Below are 25,939 nucleotides of genomic sequence, written 5' to 3'. Positions count from 1 at the left end.
TTTGTAAGCAGGTATATTATAAGTTAGTGATTATGTGTGACCCCCCCCATCATAAAGGTATAGCTGTTTATTCCTAAAGCTCAGTAATAATAATGCCCATTTAACAAAGATATCTTTTACAGTGATCATCATTTAGATTTATGTTGTTACAAAGTGGGCTAGATTTCTTTATTAAAGTCTGGTTCTCCCTCCCCCCCAAAATTCTGGGCCCGTACTCTTTTGGGGATATTGAATATATACAGCCAATTCATTTATTTGGGTGAGGTCCTAAGATCCACTTTGCAGCACTATTTGTATAAACACAACAGTTTCTAGCCTACTACTTTCTTTTATTTATCATCTTAGTCACAGAAGCTACTCAATTCCTGATTTCTGTTATTTCTGTTCAGACCCATTCCTACCACCCCTCTATAAAACATGCCTTTGAGACTTTGAAATAGACACAAAAAATTGTAACAGAACAAACCTAAGAGTAGACCTTTCATAATAGTTTTGTGTTTTATTTGTTAAGGTTATATTTGTCATGTCCTGTCATTTTTTTCATAGGTAAGTTTCAGATCAGATTTCTGTCAGCTGTTACTGCTTATGTTGTACTTTAGTGCCTCTATAAATGGCATTAATTACTCTGCACAGTTTGCTTAGAAATTGGATTAAAAGTGACTTTTTAGATGTCTCTAATTAAACAGCAATCTAGACATTTTTCTTTAGACTATAAAGAATCCAGCATATAGATGCTTACAGAAGGAATTCTAGTCAGTTATGAGAAGTAATCATCACGTAGATCAGCAGTTCTACATTATATAGCCTGATGCTTTGGTACCCATAATTAAATTCCTCAGTTTAGATTCAGTTTGAAATCTGATATTTTAATACTTCTCTGATTGAAATTATTGGTAAATTTTTTTCTTTTGTGATCCCCATTTCTTTTAGCTTTAGTTGTAGTATGACTGGGAATGTTAACAAGGAATAGACCCTGTCAAATTGAAAATAATTCAGTAGATTTTATAAATTTCCTCTTTGTGTAGTGTTCATGAAAATTACCTCTGCTTCGCTATCATATAATTGAATTACAATGTAAGACTTACATGCTCTCTGGTCTAAAAAAAATATTTTAAATTGTATATCCTTGCAGAGGATTTCTTCATGAATCAAGTTATCAGGGCTGCTGATTTATAATACCTATGAAAATGAATTTGTGTAGCCATTTAAAAATAATTTTTCTCAGCTCACGTATTAAGAATATACCATAAAATAGAGATAAATTCTCAGTTTTATTAGAATTCATTGGAATTCATTAGTTCCAGATTATTTTCTTACGAGATTTTTAGGACAAGTAACCATTATAGTTATTGATCAGTCTGGATATCTACATTCTTAAAATACTGGGTGAAGCAGATAGTTTTGTGTTTTTTTTTTTTTTAAACCACCTCAGCCTTTGGTCATGCTTGCTGCTTGATTCACAGAAAAAATTAATAACAACATTGTGTGCTTCTGGCTTTCCAGCAAAGATGTTTCATTTTATTAAATAGTCATCTTTAAAAAAACAATTACGGCTACAATATCATTATCATAACTTTTAAAATTTATAATTTCTCATTACTGGAATTTCCCTAATTGACTTAAATGTCATTTTTACAGTTGTGTTTTTTGAATCAGGGCCCAAATAAGGTCCAACATTTGTTAGACATATTTTTAATGTGGAACCATTTCCCATCCTCTTCCCCACCCCTTTCCATTTATTTGTTGAAGAAATTTTGTCCTGTTGAATATCCCATATTCCTGACTTTCCTGATTGCTTCCCTATGGTGGTATTTAAAATGCTTATCTATTTGCTGAATTTCCTATAAAATGGAATTAAGTTTAGGGGTTTGATCTGGTTGTTTGCTTTTTTATTTTTGGTAGGATATGGTTCTATATTTCTGTTGCACTATATCAGAAAACATGTGTCTGGTTATTTCCATTGTGAGGTTGTCAGCCAGATCCACCTAACAGCTTAGCAGCCTTCAGTCATCACCTAAATAATTCTTCAGAAATTGCAGAATGGTGATGCTCTAATTCTGTCATTCCTTCTGCATTTATTAGCTGGAATATTTCTGTGAAAAAGAACTTTGATCAATTGTGAGATTACCCTGAGATATGTAGTTCCTATTGGAGTCAGGATAATGCTTGATTTCTTTTCTATTCTTTTCTAACTTTGTGAGTTGATTAATGCCCCAGCAGCTTCTAAAGGTGACTCGTGGAGTTTTTTGCTTTTGTTTTTAAATCTTCATTGTTACCTGTAAATTGATGGATTTTTTTTTTTAAAGTGGTGCTTAAAATACTGATCAGAGAAACAAGTGGAAAAGAATAAGGAAAGAGAATGACTTTATTAGTGGTTTTTATGTTGAAATGGAAACAGCTATATGTCAAATTCTGGGCTTCAGGTTCAGCATTGAATATTAAGTGAATTTTTTTCTCATGTTACTGATTTATAGAGATGGGGGAAAATCTTCTACCTGTAGTTGTAAGATGTTTTTTGTTTGTTTGTTTTTATGATTCTCTGTGCTAGAAGTCAGTGTCTTATTTTGAGGTACTTCACTCCCTGTGTGAAAGAATATTAAGTATGTTTAGGATTATTTTATTCATCTACCTGGAACTGTCTAACTAGTTCTTTCCTTCCTTGTTTCCTTTCTTTCTCTTCTTTGAGTAAACTTTTAAAATACGTTAGTGACTTCTGATTTACTCTAATCTTTACGCTTATGGTAATTAGATTGATACAGAACTTCTTAGGTATAAAGCAGTATTTTGCATTTTTATTAAACTAATAGTTTGACAAACTAATGGCTTCTTCCCTTGTACCTCTTCATTTTTGAATTGGCTTTACTTTTTCTTAAGAAAGAGGTGCTGAAAAATCTAATGTAAGCTTTGAATTCAGTGAATTTAGTTGATTCATAGTTGACTTAGTTTTGAAGAGTCATTAATATCATGTATTCAGCAATCAAATAGCACTTTAATTTGCAGTGGATTAAAAAATTTTATAACCTATCCTCTCTCCTAATTGTAGAAAATGTTACATGCAATGTAGACTGGGTAATACTCACTTTTAGGATTATTTTTCCTGTTTAATAGCTACAGCCGTTGAAATTGCTGACCTCTGGCAGATTTGGTCATGTGCTTCTCTTAGAATGAAATGTTTAAGAATTAAAACAAGCATGGCCAAAATGGTTGTAAGGCTATGTGCAATTTTTCTGAGTCTCTATATGGTCCTTAAAGCAGAAAACAATATAAATTATTTCGAGGTTTTCATTGAAAGTGTCATTATCTTTTAAGTAGTAAGTTCCCTATAATTGAGTAGCATTTGATAGTATTTATAGCACCTTCATATTCATTGTTTCATTTCATCCTAGTTGCTAACATAGACTGGCGGTGATATGCTCATTAAAGGTGAGAAAAATAAAGCATGAGCCCAGGAGGCTTGCCCAAACCAATCAGAACTGAGGCTAGAGCACTGTTCTCACTCCTGATACTATCCTTGCCTTTTCTGTTAGTGCTAGTCTGTAATGAACTGAACGATTTTATGAAGTATATCAATAACAATGTTCTAATCGGCCTTTCAGAAACTAACTCACACTGGTATAGGTTATGTGTTTTTTTAAATGTGTGTATGAGATTACTAGACTTCTAGATTCCTTTCTTTCTCAATTGTGAGATTTATAGAAAGGCTGTTATCTAGACGTTTTTAAAGTCCACATATATTATCTACTCTATGAAGTAAGAATATGTATTACTTATAAGGCAGGTAAGAACAACATTCAGATCTCAACACAGTAATTAGCAGGTTTGCATGGTATAAATGAAAGCACTGCTTCAACCTTTTAGTGTGTCTAAAGTCATTTATTTGTTGATGAGTATGAAATATGTTGTGACAAAATTCTAAAATGATTACTTATGGAAGAATTATTTATATTTCATTTCTGTATAGAAATTTATTAGTCTTCATTCTGATTTGGGGTCACGATGATTAATTTTTTGCCCTTATGTTTTATTCATTATCCTTTAATAACATTATCTGTGACTTTGTGGTTCTAATGACTGAGAATGTTTTCACCAGTTAATTCAGTGACGATAATCTCAGATTTAAGACTAGAAAATACTTGATGATTCGATTCAGTGGTTCAGCAAGTTAGAATTACTTGGAGTGGTTGTTCAAGATACCTAGAATGAGGAGGTGAATAATTTGGAAATATATGACAACAGTTTGTTTGTCACAAAGATTGTGGGGATTCTTTTGAGATTAAGTACCCAGCAGCCAGATGATAAACTTTTCATAATAAAAAACCAATTATCCCACTGAAAATTTCTAGTGGCGCTCAGATGGAGAGACACCTTGAAACAATTCATACTTTACATACGGTGTTACTCCAGTTCACACTAATTTTTAACTCATAATTCCTGGATCCCTAGTATGTTATATGAACCTTTCATCTGTCCCCTATCATCTCCCTAATAACATTTTTTACTACCTACCTCCTTTCCTTCCATTGACCTGAAGTCTGCTTTAAAATATCGCATATTTCAGCTCAAGTGGTAGAGCACGTGCTTAGCATGCACTAGGTCATGGGTTCAATCCCCAGTACCTCCATCAAAATATTGCGTATTTTAAATTTTTGAAAAAAATCTTAAGGGATGAGAGAAAATAGAAAAGCCTGGTCTCTTATTGTATATGTTTTTAAATGCCTTTTCCCCTTGATATGTATTTTGCAAATTGGTGCCTGCCCTTCCTCCCTCCTATCCCCTGTCCCTCTCTCCGTCCCTTCCCCCCTTTTTGGAGTCTTTTATGTCTTTAATTTTGCTGACTATAATTCAGTATATCATTATTTACCGTCATTTCTTTGTTTTCCTTTCTATTCATTGGCCTACCTTTCCTTTACATTTACATTTCATCTCCTCACCCAATTATTTCTGCCTTTTCCTTCTTACTGATAGCAAATAAGTCTTCATGTGCCTTAAAAATTATTTTATTTTTTTAATTGAAGTATAGTCAGTTATAGTGTGTCAGTTTCTGGTGTACAGCGTAATGTCCCAGTCATGCATATATATACATATATTCATTTTCATATTCTTTTTCATTAACGGTTATTGCAAGATATTGAACATAATTCCCTGTGCTATACAGCAGAAATTTTTTATCTAAAAAATAACTCCTAGAATGTAGGCAGATGTGCTTCATGAGAGACCTGTGCTTTATGAGAGATCCAAATAACCTTTAAAAATGAAGGCAGCATGGGTCTCATGGGTGACATTGAAAATTGAATTATATAGTATATGTTGAGAATATTTTTGCATGACACTGTTTCCTTAACCAGGAATCAGTCTGTGGGAAGAAGGGCTGTATGTAAACTATAAAGCACTGACCAAAGTTAAAGAAGGCAAATAAATGAAAGTAAGTACATGTCATGTTTGTGGTTTGAAAGACTGAATATTATAAAGATACCAGCTGTCTTCTAATTGTTGTATAGACTTAGCACACTCTCAGTAAGAACTTTTCAAACTTAAAGAAATTGACAAGCCGATTTATTTAATGTAAATGGAAAAATAGAGCCAAGAACAATTGAGACAATCTTGAAAAACAAAATTAGAGAACTTAATAACTTTGCCAGATGTCAAACTTACTGTAAAACTACCATAACTAAAATTGTGGTATTAGCACAGGGATAGAGAAATAGATTGGTAGAATAGAGGATCCAGAAATAGACCTGCTCCTTTGGTTACCTGATTTGTGGCCATGGTGCCACTCTGGTATATTTGGGAAGGATGGTCTTTTCAGAACTAAGTTGGGCTGGAGCAATTAAATATCCAAGTGGGGAGAAATGAACTTTGACTCCTCTTTCATACTACACACACATACACAAAATTTCATTGTCAAATTAAGTAACTTGCTTTTAGTCATGAAGTTGGTGAGGAACAAAACTTTTGAGCGCAGGTTTACCTGGTTCATTCCACGATGTCACACTGCTTCTCAAAGAGTGGTTTTATTTCTGTGTACTGTCTTTCTGAATAGAGAATCTTTTCCTGTTCCCTAAGTTTAGAATTTTTGTGAATTTCCATAAAATTGTAGCAAAATATAATGTAGTCTTTGGTGACTTGGTGGGAAAGGTGAGGTTGGTTGTTAATATATTGGCATTTTTCACTTGACTTTTGACTTTTAATCTAAATTAAACACTTTTTACTTCAATACTTACTCTTAAAATATTTTATTACTGATTTTTAAATTAAAATTGATCAGATAACTGATCAGATAGGGTATTCTTTAAAAAGAATAGTAATAAGCTTAATTTATACTGAAATTAATCCCTATTTTGCTTATCTCTGTACAGTTTTCTTGGCCTCCATTTAAGAATTTGGGGATCTGACCAGATTTTTTACTTACTAACTTATTCAGCCAATGTCAAATACCTAATATCAGACTCTTCTTGACTGGAGAGACACTGTTGAAAAAAAATCATCCTTACCACCATCAAGTTTGCATTGTTGTGGAGAATACAGACAAGTAAACCAGCAATTTCAATATAATGATTGTAATGCTATTGCTTTATTGCACTTTATTTAATAATTTGATTTTATCGAAACAGTGATTTGATTAGAATTATTTTTTCTTCTTCTTCTTCCTTTTTTTTTTTTAACCAAACTTACCACAGACTGGATTATATTAAGAGTTGCTTCTGGGTTTATTTTCCCCACTAGATTAGAAACAAGAAAGCCCAGACGTTTCTGCACAACCTTAGAGTTGACCCTTGAACTCAGGTTTGAACTGAATGGGTTCCATTTATATGTGTATTGTTTTCAAAAAATTGGAAAATATTTTGGAGATTTGTGACAGCTTGAAAAAACTTGGGCGAATTATGTAGAAATACTGAAAAAAGTTAGGTATATCATGAATGTGTAAAATTATATTTAGATACACATATAGCATATAAAATGTATTAATCAAAAAAATTTATTAATTGACTATTTATGTTACCAGTAGGCTATTAGTAGTAAAGTTTGGGGGGAGGGGTCAGAAGTTGGACATCTTTTTGGTGGGATCAGTGCCCCTAACCTCCTGCATTGTTCAAGGGTCAAGTGTGTTCAGAACTCAAAAGAAAGTTTGTGTAATTGAATTTGAGTAGTTTTATTTCTTTCTGTTTTATTGATGAATCTACTTTTTGAATACCGGCTACTTTCTTGTTTAAAAAATTATTTTATATCCTACATTGATTTCTACATTAAAGCATTTTTTTGCTGTGTTCAGTCAGTGCGTTCTCTGATCAATGTGTTAGGATCATACTTTGTCGAATACTGCACTTTGAAAGTTTTATGGCAGTTGGGGAGTTTTTATTTTTGCGTGTGTGTGTTTTGATTTGGGATAGGGATAGGTTTTTAGAGTGTCCTCGTGTTCGGTAATCACAGTTATTTTGCACTAAAGATAAAAGATTCATGCAGATTTTGAAATCATAACAAGCCTTTTTGATGAAATAATGGAAATTGACATTGAAGTTCTACAATGAGTAGAGACAGGAATGAGATATAATACTAGTCTGAACTACATAGTTCATATGTTAAAAACTCAGTGTGTTTAAAAACTGTAATGTAATGAATGAGGGAAGATTGTTATGTATCTTCTGTGAAGATTTCCCTTTTACCGTTGTATCTTTTTAAAGTTTAAGCACTAGATGCTAAAAATTAATGTTAATTACTTAATTGCTTTTAGAAAAAAATTTACAAGCAATAGAAATGGAAACAACAGATTTTTATTTTGGTTTGTAGCTTTCATCTAATATTTGCTTACACATTGTCATAAAATGTACAGATTTAAAGTAGCACACTTGACATATTTATGCATTTGCTTTTATATTAGCCTGTTAAAATGATGTCAAAGATTATACTTTTCACTTGAATTATATTAGTTTTTACATCTATTGATGCTTTGGTCTTTTCCCAGTAAAATTTTTGTGTCTTTATGTGGCAAATATATAGTAAAACATTTTGTAGTTTAAAATTTATATGGTTTATTCCCCATGTAACCTCAAGCATATCCCAGACTTCAGAATAGTGTATGGTATTAAACGTTCTTCACTGAGGTATAGCAGAGTATAACTGAAAGCTTTAAGTGAATTATTCACATGTAGTAGTTTTTTAAAACCCAACTCAGTCAAGTTATTAGCTGTGCATCCTTGAATAAGGTATTTAGCTTTTCTAAAGCTGTTGTGTCACAAGTAAAATGGAGATAATATCTTCGTCTCATAGAGTAATTAAGATAGCCTTATGTATATTAGAGTTGTAGGACTTCTGTTACAAATTACTACAGCTAAATGGCTTAAAACAAATTTATTGTCTCGCAGTTCTGAAAGCTAGAAGATAAATGTACTAGTAAGTTCAGATTATCCATGGCTATTACAGTCTACTCTGAATGTTGCATATACTTCTTTTGAAAAGCAATCAGAAAAAAAATAATCAACTGTTAAGTACTAAGTGGATCAGTTTATGGGCTGGAAGTAACTAAAGGTAATACCTTAAAGTAAAATAGGCCATCCTGTTAGACTTTTTCCAGCTATGTATTCTATATCGTTGGTTCTTTGCCTACTCTAGGTAACTTGTCATCTTTCATTATCATCTTACTATTTCTTGAACTTTCCAGAGCCTTGACTTCTGAAACAGTCTCTGCCTAGTAACCTATATGTAGTTGTACCCTTTTCAGGACCCAGAATCTACTTGGATTACCAATTTTAAAATTAGTAGTTGACAACCTGCTCTAAAATGAAACCATAAATGATGTTGATTCTAATTCATCAGCCTCCAAACTTCTATCAGAATAACCAGATAATTGTTGTTTTAATAAAAACTGTCCACTCAGGGTAATTCAGTAGGTCTTGAGAAAGGCTTGAGAATTACTTTTATGTATTTTAAAGTAAATGAAAGAATAGACAGGTTGAGGAGCTGCCATTCCAGATCACAGGGAGGTGGAAAATAATGAAAAGTGAAAACTTGCCAGGTTTATTTTATACTTTTGATTGTTATTTTTATTTCTCCCCTGTGTCTTTCCCATTATTTTTAAATTGTTTTGATATCTGGTATTTAATAGGGAAGGATTCTAAAACAATAGACTTCTCAAGGAAATTAATGAAAACAAAAAATCGTATTATTTCTGCTAAGATAATTACTAGGTGTTTGCCTTCATTCAGTTGTCATGAATGAACTTAACAACAGATAACTATTGCAAATAACATATAAGGGACAACACGCTACTGTGTAATAGGCTGTGGTCTAATAGTCCTGACTGACTAGCTGCATGCCACATCACTTTTGAACCATAGTGACTTCATCTGTGAAGTTACAGTACAGATCTCCATGTCCCATTTATTCTTATTCAGCTGATTAAAAAGTGATAAATGGTAGGGCGGATGGCAGTGATAAATTGAAGGGATTGTTATCCCTTTAACACATTTGGTACAGAACACATCTGCTTTTAGACAACCAGTAGCAGTGGTATGAATATAGATGACCTATCTGTATGTTTGCTTTTAACTAATTTTGGAATAATTTCAGACTTATGAAGAAGTCATTAACACCAAAACAAACAAAAATTCAGCTTATCCCTCACCCAAATTCTTCAAATATTATTTTACTGAATTTACTTTATAATTCTTTCTCCTTCCTCCCCCTCTCTGCATTTGCTTGCCCCCTCACCCATTTTTTCTTTGATATTTTTAAAAGGAAGTTGCAGGCATAATGTTTCTTACTCAAAAATATATCAGTGTGTGTTTTTCCTGAAAATAAGGATGTTCTTTTATATAGCAGCAATTAGTGAAGTCAGGAAATTAACAATGATACAGTACTATCAAATCAACCAACTGTATTCAAATTTTGCCAGTTGTCTCACTGACCTCCTTTATAAGAAAGGTGGGACAGGGGAGGCTGGTGGGCAGAGAGGGAGATTGGGAAGGAAACTGATTGATTTGAGGGCTCAAACGTGACATTGATTTGTCATGACTCTTTACTCTTTAATTTTAAACTATTTCTCAGTCTTTTATGACCTCAACAGTTTTGAAGGATATGGGCCAATTTTGTAAAAATAATCCCTCAATTCCAGGGAGGTTTTGGATGACATGCTTTCAGTATTTAAAAACAACCAAATTTAAAATGTTTAATGTATGTTTTAAATTGGGTTAAATGTTTATTAGTTTGTAAGAAAATGAAGATATCCTGATCCTTTGTGAAATTAAATTTTCAACTTTATAAATGGAAGCACTAATTATAATTGGTCTTCTAGAACTGAAATTCCAAGATTTTTAAAACTCAAGGCAGTTTAGCATGTTTAAATTGTCACAGAGTGCATCAGGAATTTGGTGTATTAGGAGCTGATAGAATATAATCAAAAAGTACCTAGACAGGGGAGAAATTCCTGTTGGATATTAATAAGACTACTTGTAAGTTACCAAGTAAAACTGACATAGTCATTTTCTGGGGTAAATATGTATTTTGAATTTTGTGTGGAAATTTTTAGTGCATTAAGGATAATGAGGTAGAATTAGGCCTTGTGTTTCAGGGAATGATAAAACAGTGGTACAGAGGTAGTAATAAGAGAGGAAGAAGTGAACAGTTAGGATACTACTAGGAAATTTGTGTGAAAAATGGGTTTGGAATAATGACTTGAAAACTAGGCTGAAGAATATAGAGGCGGTACTCTAGCAGGATATCGTTTTTTTAGTGTAAAGTGACATCATCAAAGTGATGTTTGAATGGGAAGCTATAATTGTTTGTAAAAACAGATTGGAATGATAAGCAGAGCGCCCCTATCCTACAAAAAGCTTAAAGAACTGTTAACTGGAATGGGCTAATGATTATTGTTGTGAACAGTTCATGGAACTATAAATACAAACAAAAATAGGGAACTAGAAGAGTTAATAGTAGTGATGAGATTGAGACAGTATTAAAATACTGAATTCGTTTACTTTTTAGATTTTTTCATATGAGAAGAGAGATAGTTATGTAGACCTGGAATGAACATGAAAATTTGATGTTCATGACTTTGGTGTATAAAATAGCATATTAAAATTACACACTTTTAAGGCAGATTTATAGAACTGGACCTTAGGCAGTTGATACTACATAAAATATTTATGAATACTTAATGAATACCCAAAGTTTGTCAGACAGACATTGTTTTAGACACTAGGTATCTAGCATGTAGGTGAATGTAATTTTATGGTACTTACATTACAAATGGGGCTGAGGATTCAAATAAATAATAAATATGTATAATATAGTTGAATGATGGGAAATTCAATGAAGAAAAATAAAGCTAGGGCAGTGGGGACTGAAAGTAAAAGAGGAATATTCTAATCCACTTCACTCTCCAGGATTATAACTCTTTTATTGCTCCTTGTCCCTGTAACTCTTTTTGGCCTTTGTCCCTGTATCTCTTTTTGGCCTTTAATGCCTCTCTGTAACTATGCACTGACAGTGTGTCCTTGGCATCATCTCTACCCTGTGGCCTGGACTGTACATACAGCACTACTCTAAATAGATGTGATATACAGTATACAGTATATAAAGCTGATGGTGGGTTTTGTTTATCTGAACTGCTAAATCTGCAATTTACAGTTTTCTATATCTTTTTCTTTTTTAAAAGGACACTGTCAAGTACTTTTAAACAGTTATTTGTAATAAGAACAATTACCTACTCGTATTTATTTTTATCAACTGCCCTTTAGTTTTCTTCCTTTGACATGGGATATGTTAGAGACTTTTTATTTGTTTTAAGTGATCAATATTAAAGCTCTAGGAGTAATAGATAATGTTTACTGCTGCTATTTCATGTCTGTAAAACAGTATTTTTATGGAGAATATTTTGTAAATAAAATTTTTTTAAAATAGTGTGTAATTTGGATTTATTATCTGATATTGTGGGGTTTTTGAGTGTGGAATTTAATTAGTGGATTAACTAAGAAATTATTTTTCTTTATATAGAAGTATATATGACTTAATGAATTTTTATATATTCTGAAAAAGTACAGATTTAGCCCTTGATGTTTCATTAACACTATGAGTAATGTTTCAGTCAGACTTAATTTAGTGACTTAAAATCTGAGTTTGCTAGCTATTTGTAACTTGCTTGTTAATGTAACTGAAAATTTTGTTGGTGGTTTAAGTATTCTGGTATTGATACTAGTATGTATGACATTAGTTGTTATAATTATGCTTTAAACTAAGCTTCCAAGAACAAATACAGGTTGTGTATGACATTAGATGTTTTTAAACTGTCGGGAACAAATACAGGTTTATTTTTCTCATATTTTCTTGTCTCAGCTCCCCATATATTATAATCACACACATTAAATAAGTAAATGTGTGAGATTTGCTCTTCAACTTTAATTTCCTGTTATACCACGTAGGAATTATTGGGGTGAATATTTCTTTATTGACTGACTTTTTAGTTTTTAAGTGACTTTAATCTGAAGAATGACTTTGTGAAAAATATTTGCTGACCACAGCTGCTTTGTTGTAGGAGGACTGACAAATGGTAGTGGTCGATATATCTCTGCAGCACCTGGAGCAGAAGCAAAATATCGAAGTGCTTCAAGCACTTCCAGTCTATTTAGCTCCAGCAGCCAGCTCTTTCCTCCTTCTCGGCTTCGGTATAATAGGTCTGATATTATGCCTTCTGGCCGAAGTAGATTATTGGAAGATTTCAGAAACAACCGCTTCCCAAACCTTCAACTTAGAGACTTGATTGGACACATAGTTGAGTTTTCTCAAGACCAGCATGGTTCTAGGTAGGTGATTATGATTTATGATACTTTCCACTGCATTTTTGCTTTGAAAGAGCTAAAATTTTTCTTGACTGGAATTATTTAAACGATGTAAGAGTTGGAGTCTTAAAAAATAAATACCCAATATGGACTTTTCTTTCATATTAGGATAAATTATAAAAATACAGGTTTTGGATTTATTTTTATGGTTCTTCAGTTTTCTGTAACAAAAATGTAGCAGTGCCTCTTTACTGGATTATTTTTATACAAAGTTAAATGCTTTGTATTCTCTGTAGATTTATATTCAGTGTGACTTGACTTAAAACGTTTGACTTTTGTTATAGGAGAATTTAGTGCCTTTTTACATTAAACATAATTATGTGTACTGTAATACTTCTTGAGGTACATGTGAATTGATGTTTTCAAGATAGCACTGAAAGGAAAATAGTAAAATTCTAACACATTTATTAAATTTGAGGTGCCTTTTTATAGTTTTAAGGTAAATTTAAAATTTTTTTTAATAGTTTTTTATTAGATAGCTATGTACAAATTTTATCTCCCTATAGTTGCAAGTTCCTTAAGGGTAGCAAATGAAACTTTTTATCATTTACAGTGACTAGCATAGCTAAGAATTAAGTTGTGTTTGATGAATTTTATTTCTAAGGATTTCTTTTATGTTCTAAAAATATATACTTAATAATAATGTAATTAGGAAAATAAATAACCAGTAATATCTTTGTAGGTTTTTTTAAGTTAGTGCAACCAGAACTAACTTAAAAAGGGTTAAGCCGTCTTTATATCCAGATTTTTTTGCCAGTCTAACTAGGAGTTATTTTAAATTAAGGTGTTAACAAAGAAATACTTCATAACTTTTGTTCTTTTTATTTTAAATTGGCTGTTTATAGTATAAAATGTGTTAGTACTATTTCTGGAAATGATTTTATCTGTGTGTCTATATGTAAAGGTGTCTAATACTCAAGTCAGATACAGATTTTGCAGGAGCTTGTTTTGAATATATTGTCATGGCATTACAATTTTTCCCACATAGATTTATACAGCAGAAGTTAGAGAGAGCTACTCCAGCTGAGCGACAGATGGTATTTAATGAAATTCTACAAGCAGCCTATCAATTAATGACGGATGTTTTTGGCAACTATGTTATACAGAAGTTTTTTGAGGTAAGCACACGGACATGTTTGTATATTCATTCAACTATATGCTTAATTGCTTAGAAAAAGCTATGAAACTTGAGTGAGTAATTTTTGTATAAAAATGTATGAGCTTGGAAGAAAATATTTACAGATTATATATCTGATAAAAGATTTTTATATCCAGAATATATGAAGAACTCCTAAAACTCAACAACAAAATGTCAAAGAAAAAATGGACAAAGGACTCAAGTAGACATTTCTCCATACAAGATATCCAAATGTGCAGTAAGCACACAGAAAGGTCAACACCCTCAGTCATTAGGGAATGCAAATCAAAACCACAATGAGATTCTACTTTACATCTATTAGGATGGCTATAATTTTTAAAATAGAAAATAAAGATGGAGGGTTGGAGAAATTGGAACCCTTGTACATTGTTGGTGGGAGTGTAAAATGCAACCACTGTGGAAAACGTTTGGTAGTTCCTCAAAAAACTAAACAAAATTACTGTATAATCTAACAGTTCCACTCTAGGTATGTACCCAAAAAGATTGAAGACAAGGACTTATACATTATGTTTGTTTCAGCGTTATTCACAATAGCCAAAAGGGGGAAACCACCCAAATACTCAATAGATGAATGGATAAACAAAATGTGGTATATACGTAAAATAGATATTGTTCAGCCATAAGAAAGAATGAAGCTTTGATGCATGCTGCACATGGATGAAGCGAAGTGAAATAAGCCAGATACAAAAGGATGAACATTATAGAGTTCCATTTATATGAAATGTCTAGAATAGGCAAATTCATAGGGACATAAGTAGACTAGGGCTTACAGTAGACTGGTTAGGGTAAGAGAAGGAATAGGGAGTTAGTTATTGCTTAATGCATATAGTGTTTCTCTTTGGGACAGTGGAAAAGATTTGGAATCAGATTGTGGTGATAATTGCACATCATGTGAATATAGTGAGTGTCACTGAAAAAAAATGGTTAATTGACATGATTAAAATGACATATTTTATTATATTTTTTAATATATGGGCCTTCTTTAAATGAGAAGTTTAATGTTAATCCTGATTAATATTTGAAATATATTTGAAAATATAAAACTTTGGAGGTACATCTTATGTGAAGCAATTAATGAATAGTAGTACAGTCATTTGGATTTGTTTAGGTGTCATTTGTTTTATAATTTAGCCAATTGTTTATAGCTAAACATCTGTTTTGTAGCTTGACTTAACGAAGGTTTATTCCACAATCAGAGCATAGCTGAGAATTATCTGGTCTGAATGTATGGCTCAGAAATTCATTGTATCAAAGATGAAGGGGGGGTTGTTTGAAATGAAGATGTTTACTTTAGAAGAGTAACAAGTGGTTAATATATTAGCAAATAGGAAATAGTAGGTAGAATGACTTACCCCCAAAAAAGTAATGCAGTTATTTCAAGCATCTCTGGGTCGTCTGTCTTAATCAGCTTTTACCTAAATGCCTCCTTCCTACATGCTTGCCAGATGTGGTATTTTAAAAATAGATTCAGTAGACTGCAAACAGTGGGTTATTCAGGTTTAACAAAGTAATGTTATGGTCACTTTTTATTAATTTTTTTTCTGTCAGTTTGGGAGTTTGGATCAAAAATTAGCCCTGGCTACTCGCATTCGTGGTCATGTTCTGCCCTTAGCGTTGCAGATGTATGGTTGCCGAGTGATTCAGAAAGCACTTGAGTCTATTTCATCTGACCAGCAGGTAATTGTAAGTTAAGACAAAATTTTTGTATTATTTTATTCAGTTTTTGAATTATTACTTTATCTTACAGTAATAATCTTGGAGTAAAATGTTAAATGCTTCCACAGTTAGACTGAAATTTTTTTTAGGTGTCTTAAACCGTATATTGTTAATTGAAAGTTATACACCAGATCTTTGATCTGTCCTCTATTCATTTTCTTCAACTTTTTATCTTTACATGAAAATATTTGAGTACCTACTGTGTGTCAAGCAGAGTAGTACTCGATGGTGAGTGTTTCTGCTGTCACTTTTACTTACTTGATTTTCTGTAGTATCAGGAATATACTTTACTATTTCCAGTGTTTATTTTGATTGTACTTACAGTTCTGTTCTGAGAATGAAATTTTAAAAATGAATTGTATTCCTGTGTGTCACTTAAAAATGTATATAAAGTTTTAAAATTTTCAGTCAACAGGTAAAGTAGCCTAAAAATCCTCTTAACAAGATTTACAATTCTAAGAGGAAAGAGAGTACATATAAATTAAATGGGAAATAGACCATGTTCCTGGATGGAAAGTTCTAAATATTTTAAATTTTAAAAGGATTAATGCAATTCCAGTTATGATGAGAGTATTCTTGTAAATGATCAAAATAGATTTTTTTAAGTATTTTGAATAGAGAAGAATATTAAGGAGAGTAGGGCATGAGGATAAATGCTAATCCACTAGATTTTTTTATAATGAACTGTGAAGTATCACTGATTAGTTAGTATGGTTCATGTATGAGATAAAAAGTCTCTCAAAATGAAATTCTTAACCCCAAATAGATACTATTTTGTATATAACTGGTTTATGTATTACAATGAAATATAATAACAGTAAAGAAAATAATTATTTCTTAAAATGTGTTGGTAATTAGTAAGTTTGGAAAGAGAATGGTTTTGACTCTCACCCTATATACATTCAATAAAATAAATTCCAGAATTAAAAACAATGTATATGGATGGATGGATATTTATGTGTGTATGTGTATGCATTAATCACAGCAGTGGACATCTGTGAGAAAATTGCATTATTCCTCTGGGTTTTAGAGTAATTGAAGATATGTCACAGTGGAGAAAGATCAACAATTTGATTATATAGATGCTTAGAACTTCTCTGCTCTGAAGTCTCAAACCGGTGTAAACACTTTAAAGATATTTTAAATGTCTTTAATATTTGAAAATATAAAGCATTGGGAGTAAGTTTTAGATGAACCAGTTCATGGATAACAGTATTACATTCTCTGTTTAGACTCTTAAGTACATTTGATTTTGTAATTTAGTCCATATTTAGTTTATAACTAAACATCTGTACAATATCTTGACATAAAGGATTCCTCTACAGTTATGTCAGAATATAGTTGTGGGTTCTTTGAGTGAGAGAGATTTTAAGATTTTAAGAGATTGTAAGAGACTTTACACTGTGTGTACTCCATTTCTTCTATTTCCTATTGCATTGATAAGGCACACATTATTGTGTGGTTACCTATATTTTTCCCTAAAGACTAAAATATTTATTTAATGAAGTCTTACAAATTTATGAGAATAAAATACTAAGATTGTTAGTTAAAAGAAAATGCAGTTAGTATATAAACCTTACTGTAAATAAGTTTAACCTTATTAGTTATCAAATATAAATTGAAAGAAGGTGATTTTTGCCCATCAAGTGAGCAAAATCTCCTGAGAATCTCCCTGAAGAAGGTTATCAGATGATAAAGAACTTGATTCAATATAGCTTTACTTTGTCATAAGATTATTAAAAAGAAGAAGTAAAAATGCTCAACAATAATTTCTCCTTAAAACTGAGATATTATCACATAGTCCATAAGTGCTCAATTCCTTACTCTTTTTCGTACACTTGATAAATTCAGGCAGCCGTCCAAAATGATTATTTGAGGGGAGGAATATGCTAAGTAGAGAAAAAATGTAGAATTCTGAAATCATTGTATTAGTTGTCAGCTGTGAAAGATTCCTGGAAGATGTACACAATGAAGATAGTAGTTTAAATATGGCAAATTGAGCATCACTAGGTTATATTTCAGCAGGTATCCTTTACATTATAAGCATGTAAAATGTTTTAATAATTCTCACCTTCAGTGGTTTCTGCTTATTACATTGAGAGGTGGGGTGCGAATTTTAAACTTTGATATATAAAAAATTGCAAACAAAATTTTGGGTATACTTTCATTCCCATCTGAGGATTTTTCTTTTATGTTGTTTGGTGAGGTAGTTTAAATGTCTTCTTCTTTGCAGAGTGAAATGGTAAAGGAGCTAGATGGTCATGTACTCAAATGTGTGAAAGATCAGAATGGAAACCATGTTGTACAAAAATGTATTGAATGTGTTCAGCCACAGTCTCTCCAGTTCATCATTGATGCTTTCAAAGGACAAGTAAGACTGGTTTTTGTCTTCTTATTAAAATTCATAAGTCACAAGATAATTAATAGTCTTATGCAAAAATAGGAGACAAAATAATGTGCATTAAATATCTGTTGTTTTCGTAGAGTGAGTCAATAGATAGCTTCATTTTTTGCAGCTGAAAAGATGTAAAAATATGAGTTTAATTATATTACTTTAAGAAGAAAAGATAACCACTATTAGAATTGTAAACTCAACGGTGTTTTCCAAACTTCCTGGGAGAGGGAGAAGAGGGAAGACTTAAGACTGTATAATAAAAGACAGAAAGTAAATATCAATTAATAACTACTACATAATAATTAATAGCTTCTGATTACATCATGTACTACCCCGCAGTCCATTCCTTCCCATTATTACATGCCCTCACGTTCTGATTAGGTTCCTTTTGATCAAATATCTGTTAGCTTCTAAATTGAATACTTCCCAGTCTTTCCAACATGATGGTTGTCATATTAAATGTGAATTCTTCATCCTTCTACTTCTATTTTAAATTAATTCAATATGTTATCAAAAACCTGTCTGCTTCTTAGAATATTCCAGAAATGTCACAGAATGGAAATTTATTTCTTCTAATTGTTTTAAGGTGTTTGTACTTTCAACACATCCTTATGGCTGTAGAGTAATCCAGCGCATCCTAGAGCATTGCACTGCAGAACAGACCTTACCTATCTTAGAAGAACTTCACCAACATACAGAGCAGTTGGTACAGGTATAAACTCCCTAATATTTTTAAATGTTTATATATTTTTGAAAATGGTTCTGTTTTTTTCAAGGAAATACAGTTTATTATTAACACACTATAGAAACACAGTGAAACAAAAGCCTGTTATATTCTCCTGACTCTACTGTTGGATTTTTAGAAAAATGATTAACATCTTAAAGAATTATTATTCTTAAGGAATGACTTAAGGAAAATAATTTTTAAATATCTACACTTAGGATCAGTATGGCAATTATGTTATTCAGCATGTATTGGAACACGGTCGACCTGAAGACAAGAGCAAAATTGTTTCTGAAATCAGAGGAAAGGTCCTAGCCCTGAGTCAACACAAATTTGCCAGGTATTGCATTATTTTCTAATTCCAAGGGTCAGTTCTTTTAAATGTCTGGCTTTTATTAGCACAGAAATGAATACAATACAGCACTGGAATATAATTGGTCTTTTTCTTTTTTAGTAAAGGCAGAAAGTACATAAAAAATTTTGCTTTTGTTCTTAAAGAATCTACATGACAAACTGGTTTGCCCACATAAATTTTGAAATCTGTATTTGGAAAATTATTTGTCCCCAAGATCTGTGAGTAAATGCAAATGTAATTTACTTATTTCATGTTCATGAAAACCTCAGGCCTTATTAGTGACTTAGTTTCCCCTTTTGAATTATAGTTTAGTTTTAATTATAATTTTAAGAGGCCTATAATTAAACTTGTAGATGTCCAATATGAGTTCTTCCATGATACTAATTTCTGTTTTCAAAGTAATTTTTAAAGAGAATGCTATTTTGACTCTTCTGTCTTACTCATTGATCAAGTTCTTTTAAAAGCCAAGGAAATTTTGCTGTAAAAAATAACAAAAAATATTTTTATGTATGTACTTCAATTTTTTAGCAATGTAGTAGAAAAGTGTGTTACTCATGCCTCCCGTGCTGAGAGAGCTTTATTGATTGATGAAGTTTGCTGCCAGAATGATGGTCCTCACAGTGCCTTATACACCATGATGAAGGACCAGTATGCCAATTATGTAGTTCAGAAGATGATCGACATGGCTGAACCTGCTCAGAGAAAGATAATCATGCACAAGGTAATACAGTTTATAGTAGTTAAAATTAATGATTCAATTTGTGTGACTTTAGGCTGCTTAACTTCCCTAGGCTTTAATTTCCTCATATATGTTACAACTGGAGAAAAAAGTCTAAAATCAGTGGAAAACCTTTGGCAGATATATAGATACAGTATACCCTTTTATTAAATTCTTAAGGTAATGTACTCAGTAAAGTCACATTAGTATCTCATCTGTTTACCTACCTTTAGCATTGTTTTTCCCTTCACTATATTATTTAGGTATATTTGATTTGCCATAATACATTGTTACATTGGTTGAACATTGATTTTAAAATCTAATTAGATTTTCTGACTAACCTAATAAAGAGAAAATTTATGTTGACTTGATTGGGTTTTTTTTTTTTTTTAAATCAGTTTAGCTGTTTTCTCTCTCTAGCCTCCTAGAATCTATTGATTAAGAAATGATTAATTTCCATAGGAAAATTTACTGTTAAAAAGAACACTGGGTGCTCGCTTCGGCAGCACATATACTAAAATTGGAACGATACAGAGATTAGCATAGCCCTGTGCAAGGATGACATGCAAATTCGTAAAGCGTTCCATATTTTAAAAAGAACACTGGAAGAAATCTTTACTCTTAATCTTTTTGTTTCTCATTCTTAATATTTCTCTAAATTTATTCACTTAAGAAACGGGGGACTAAGTACATAACCTCTGTAGACCTCTCTTCATATAGAGAAGAGGATAATTTCAAGATCACAAAAGAATTTTTGGCCTCCTTATTTTCTGTGTTGTTCAAAATTTAATATTTCTGCTTAAAAATATATATGACATTTTTTCAGTGTTATTTTTAACAACTACATTATTTACTTAACCAGTATTATTTATGACATTTGGATTATTTATTTTTAATAACTATTATAAGCAGTGCTTTATATGAGTATCTTTGCATAATTGTTTTGTAGGATAAATCCCTAGATGTGGAATTGCTGGCACAAAGTATGTGAACGTGTTACATTTAAATAGATTCTGCCAAGTTACTTTCAAAAAATCTTATACAGGTTTGCACATCTATCTATCCAGTATTTTAGAAGAGTGCCTGTTTCACCATTATCTCATCAATACCAGTTATTATTATTTATAAAATCTTTGCCAGTCTGGATGGAAAGATAATGATATGATTCTTCTCATTTGCATTTTTAAAACTTTTAGTAAAATATTGAACATCTTAAATATATTAGCTGTCACACATCTGGTTGCTTGTTCATGTCTTTTGCTCCATTTTGTATTGAGTTTTTGTCCAGAGTTATAGAATCCTGCCCTCCTAAACTTTATAAGAATGCTCACTGGTGATACTTCTCTCCTATGTTTAGAGTCCCTCTGCTATTTGCATGTGTAATAGCTTATAGAAGTGGTGGTTTGTTTATTCATTGAACAAATTTGAGAGTAGAAGTTTGGAGAGATTGAGTGGATCAGAACTGCTTATGCAAACAACTTTCTTTGGACTTGAATTTTAAAATTCCAATTATTCTCCTAAATCGCCCAGATTTCGAGGCACTTTTTTAAGAAATCAGAAACTAAAATTAAACTTAGATTTTCTAAGCAGGTTGTTTGTTTTTCAGATTCGACCTCACATTACTACTTTGCGCAAATACACATATGGAAAGCATATATTGGCCAAGTTGGAAAAATATTATTTGAAAAATAGCCCAGATCTAGGGCCTATTGGAGGACCACCAAATGGAATGCTGTAAAGGAAAAAGAAGAGAAGATGATGTAGCCATGTGAGAAGAACGTTTCTTTTGTGAATTATCAAAACACAACTCAGCTATGAATCTTCAAATTTTTTTTAAAGCAAAACTATTTATTGACTTTATTCATCCATTTGTAAATTTTTTAAGGTTCTTGTGTATATTTGGGGGGTGGGGGTGGTGAGTTATAAATTATATTCAACCCTGAGTGGAGACCTATCAGATTGGATTGCTGGCAAAGCACAGAATGCCTGTATATGATGTAACTGTATCAAAAAATGCTGTCACATATTTTGTAAATTTTTACCTTGTAAAGTCACAAAAATAGTTTTTAAAGGAAAAAGTACAGTATTCTTTTAATAAACTGGCTTGCAGTCTGGTAGGTCTACGGACCCCATAGCACAACAGGTTTATAGAGATGTACATAGAAATATAGTCCTTATTTTTTTTTTGTCCTTTGTGTGAAGCCTTTTATAACAGATTAACAATCAACTGCATAAATATTATTAATATTTTAAAAAGAAAGTTAAGTTGTATTTTGGTAATTCACAAATTATCATGCAAATAAAAACTCGACAAGTAAGACAAATGATTTGAGATGAAAAGAACTTAACATTACTTACATTGGATGTGGTTTTAATACAAATACTGCCCTAAAACGTCTCTGGCAATGTACAGAATTATTGTATATATCTACACATGTAATTGTTGTAAGAGGTCGAAAAAACAGAATCATGGTGACACTTCCATCCAGTTAAGTGCACTAAACGAAAAGTTAAGTCCTATTTTAACTTTTCGGTTTGGTTTGTGGTGAGAAAGAGTGGAGATTTGTGTATTGTTTTTGCTTATAGAATTACAAGGACGTGTTGAGGAAGTGTTGAGCTTTATTTTGCTTTTTCATAGTAGATTCAGTAAGTAGGAACCAGATAGAGGTGAAAGGGGGCCACTGAAAAGTGAATTTGATAGCTCAACATTTAAGCATGATTACATATTCAGATAGCTTTTTTTGCTTCCTATAAATATATGCATTGTGTGTGTAGTGATAGATGTAAGTTTACACTTTGAAAGCAAATCTGTTTCAATGTTTATTATAAAAGCTTTGCTAATTTAGTAGTGATGCTTTCTTTGGTTGTACAGGTGTACATTTGTAAACCTTCATGCTGTAAATGAAATTTGTTTTATCTCTTTGGGAAACATTTGCATTTTAGTGTACATTTATGTCCCTGCCCTCTGACCTGGCATAAAGTGTTGTATAATGTAAATTTATTTCTCCAAATTGAGAGTGATTTTTTAAAAAATTTTTTATCTTTATATGGTTTCAGAAGTATGAACCAGCTTTCTTTTTATTATTGTGAAAAATTTTGTTTTATAACATAGTTGTTGACTCTGTTAATATGGACATGCTAGGATTTGGATCACTTTCAAGAAGTCAGGGTATTGTGCATAATAGAAAGTATTGGACTGAGATATTTGGTTACCATGGAGGCCAATGCTTTTTCCATCTTATTAAATGTGATGTAACTTTTTTCTTTGTACAGAAGAGTACTGTATTTTTGAATAGCCTACTCCCAAGTAATAGCAAATCTGTATGATAACATTTTTTTCTCTGGACATAAGACATAACAGTAACATGATGTACATTTACAAGCGGCCTTATGTACATTTCCCAACAATCTTTTTAAGGCAAAATTGTGACCATATGTGTATAATTAAAATCGTTTTTAATCCTTTGCCTATGAAAATATTTTGGAAAAAAACTTGCTTTGTATATTCAGTTTCTGAAAGATAAAGAAAGTGCTTTGTATTTTGTTGAAGTCAGTATTTTGTATAAAACATTTATGTTGACCCACTTATGTTTAGTGCTGAAAACTAATGAACCATGCTGTCTCTCTCAATTGAACATGTAAGGGAATTTTTATTAGAAGTCTGCAGAAGAAAAGCAATCTTCTGAGCACAATATTGAATATAAAGGTTTTTTTCACTTAGCTGTTCATATCATGAACCTAAAAATAACGGCATGAAGTTTGGGGTGCCAGGCATAGTTTTTCATGTTTGATGTTGAGTTATTCTAGTTTTCTAACCCAACATTCCATGTTGAGGCCATTAAATTCAACCACTTGTCACTATCCCTTCTCATAGTCACGCTGGTTCATCAGCATGTCCCAGTCACAGTGACAGTGCTTTTTTCTCTCCATACAGAGCTGCTCCCTTTCACGCTTTCCCACTTTGTGTCACCAGCCTCAGAGTGTCTTAGCCCTGTGTTGAACTTTTGTTCCCAGTATCAGCTCATGGTTTCAGGATCAAAGTTGTCCTTCTTGGAGATTGGTAGTGACTTTCCTGGATTTGCACAGTTGAATTCCGGGTTTTCCTTTATCCCTGTTGTCTGTTCACACAGGCAGTTATTTCTGCAAATTAGGAAGTCCTAGAGATCAGCACCTTGGGAAACGGAACCATCGTCTTGGGGTTCTGATCTTCCCATGTATCCCAATGTTGACAACCCAATCTTCTCAATGCTTTGGGGCCTGTTCTAGAAGAATGTTTGTTCTAGAAACTTTATGGTCTGCCATTTTTGGTGCCCATCTCTCTGATTCCACCTTTTAGTATGTTGGCGTGGAGTTTTGGTAAAATCTGAAAATAACATTTAAGAATAAAGAAACAATTAGGCGGAGCCACTTGGGCTTTACTCTTGGGTGTCTCCTTTTGATATGGATTGTTTCTGGACCAGTTTGTCTAAGTCCTGGCTCTTATTGGTTCATATGAAATAATGTTATCTTCACTTCTTTGTATATTATGTATAAATTAGGAAATGAAAAATGTGTGAATAACATTGTATGAAATAAACCTCGTCTCGTGTTTTTCTCTAGATAAAATACCCCTCTGTACCTCAATTACAATTTACATTGATCATTCAAGTTTTCTCTGATTTAAGGAAAACAAAAATGTCTATCACATGGATGCTAGTCTGGGGCCACTGATTATGCTGATGGTGTTTATCTTATCTTTTTAATAGTCATGATCTGTCTAATTACATAGAGTGATTACACACCTCATATGATGAAACTTTAAGCCTGTTTCCTTACTGATGCAATGATGCTTCTTCAGAGTTGTTTTTGAGGATTAAATTAAATCACATATTGAAACACCCACAGGTGTTTGTTTACTTTCCACATGCACTTAAGGAGACTGTTATCCAAAAGTATAGTTTGAGTTCAGGCATGGATTTAAAGTTAACCTCTTTGTTTAGAAACCTTGTGAATTTGGATGTGTTAACTCATCTCAGCCTCAGTGCCTTCATCTTTAAAGACATGGAACTATTAAATCCTCATTGGTTTTAAGAATTGAGAATATATATATATATATAAAGATAACCTTGAACCTAATTCTCAACCAGTGCTAATGCTATTTCCATTTCCTGTCCCTTCTATACCTGTATTTTTTTTTAATCTGTAAGATAATTTGATAGAATCCAAAATGGAGATCTACATAAAGCTAAATAGGAAAGGGGATTTTTATCACACACATTGTTTAGCCTCCATTTTAATTTGATCATTGTTTGGTTCTATTCCAAACTGAAAACAGCCCTTCTGGAATTGTTGACCTCCCCCACTTAGAGTAATGAAATTGAAGATCCTAAAAAGGAAGTATCATATCCTCCCACCATTGCTTATCAACTTCAGAAAAGCAGTTTCCTAAGGTGACCTGGTAGTATCTGCCCTACTGACAGTGGTGTCTCTGGTTTGAAGGAGGTGGGCGAGTGGGGGAAGGCAGAGAAACCGCTCAGGGAACAGTATTCACTGTACTTTGCCCCGCTTAACTTGAAAGGACCAGAGTAGCATCTGATGGAATTTGAATGCTGCAGACTCAGTAAATTCATCTCTGGACACAGGTGAGAAGTAATGGTGCTCACTTGGCAGAGGCAGCAGTGTGCCTCTGGAAGGGCCCTGCAGAGGGAAGGGGAGTCAGGCCTAGGCTGGGCAGAGGCGTGTAGGCTGTGTAGTAACCCTCTAGGCCTCTAAGTTATCTATCTGTAAAGTAGGAATAATATCCTGCCTGCCCACAGAACCTCAGATCTAAGGGTACTTGATACTAAGAACCTAACAACCACAGGCTGGGTCCTATAGGGAGCTCAAAATTAGGTGGAATATTTAACTTTCTTACCTCCACATCCTGTAGATACTTGTGTAATATTCTAGTCATAACCTTTTTTTTCTAAGTATTTACCAGGAACTTAAATAATCCTGTATTGTATTTGATAATTTAAGAAAGAAATTGGTTACATTAAGAACCAAATTTTCTTGGGCTTCCGA

The 25,939-nt window shown here is 32.4% G+C and overlaps 1 protein-coding gene and 1 non-coding gene across 10 annotated transcripts in view; both read left to right on the top strand.

Annotated features, from left to right (window-relative positions):
- Window positions 1-24,776, top strand: part of PUM2 (pumilio RNA binding family member 2) — an 83,783-nt gene extending 59,007 nt beyond the window's left edge. For 6 of the 9 annotated variants that reach the window (XM_032497090.1, XM_032497095.1, XM_032497091.1 and 3 more), the window contains 8 exons: window positions 12,527-12,794; window positions 13,819-13,948; window positions 15,538-15,672; window positions 17,939-18,076; window positions 18,687-18,812; window positions 19,043-19,164; window positions 19,708-19,900; window positions 21,504-24,776. In XM_032497090.1, coding sequence (XP_032352981.1) covers window positions 12,527-12,794; window positions 13,819-13,948; window positions 15,538-15,672; window positions 17,939-18,076; window positions 18,687-18,812; window positions 19,043-19,164; window positions 19,708-19,900; window positions 21,504-21,635 — 1,244 coding nt within the window. In that variant the 3' untranslated portion in view covers window positions 21,636-24,776. The remainder of the gene's footprint in view (window positions 1-12,526; window positions 12,795-13,818; window positions 13,949-15,537; window positions 15,673-17,938; window positions 18,077-18,686; window positions 18,813-19,042; window positions 19,165-19,707; window positions 19,901-21,503) is intronic. The other 3 variants (XM_032497097.1, XM_032497093.1, XM_032497092.1) reach the window with 1 other exon arrangement.
- On the top strand, window positions 20,388-20,490 carry LOC116669082. Its single transcript, XR_004326470.1, has one exon. It is a non-coding gene; the product is annotated as a U6 spliceosomal RNA (small nuclear RNA).
- Window positions 24,777-25,939: the final 1,163 nt, after the last annotated feature.

Source organism: Camelus ferus, chromosome 15, assembly GCF_009834535.1.
Source record: "Camelus ferus isolate YT-003-E chromosome 15, BCGSAC_Cfer_1.0, whole genome shotgun sequence".
Taxonomy (NCBI): Eukaryota; Metazoa; Chordata; class Mammalia; order Artiodactyla; family Camelidae; genus Camelus; species Camelus ferus.
Note: the sequence above shows the minus strand (reverse complement) of the source record. Positions and strands in the feature narration are given on the sequence as shown.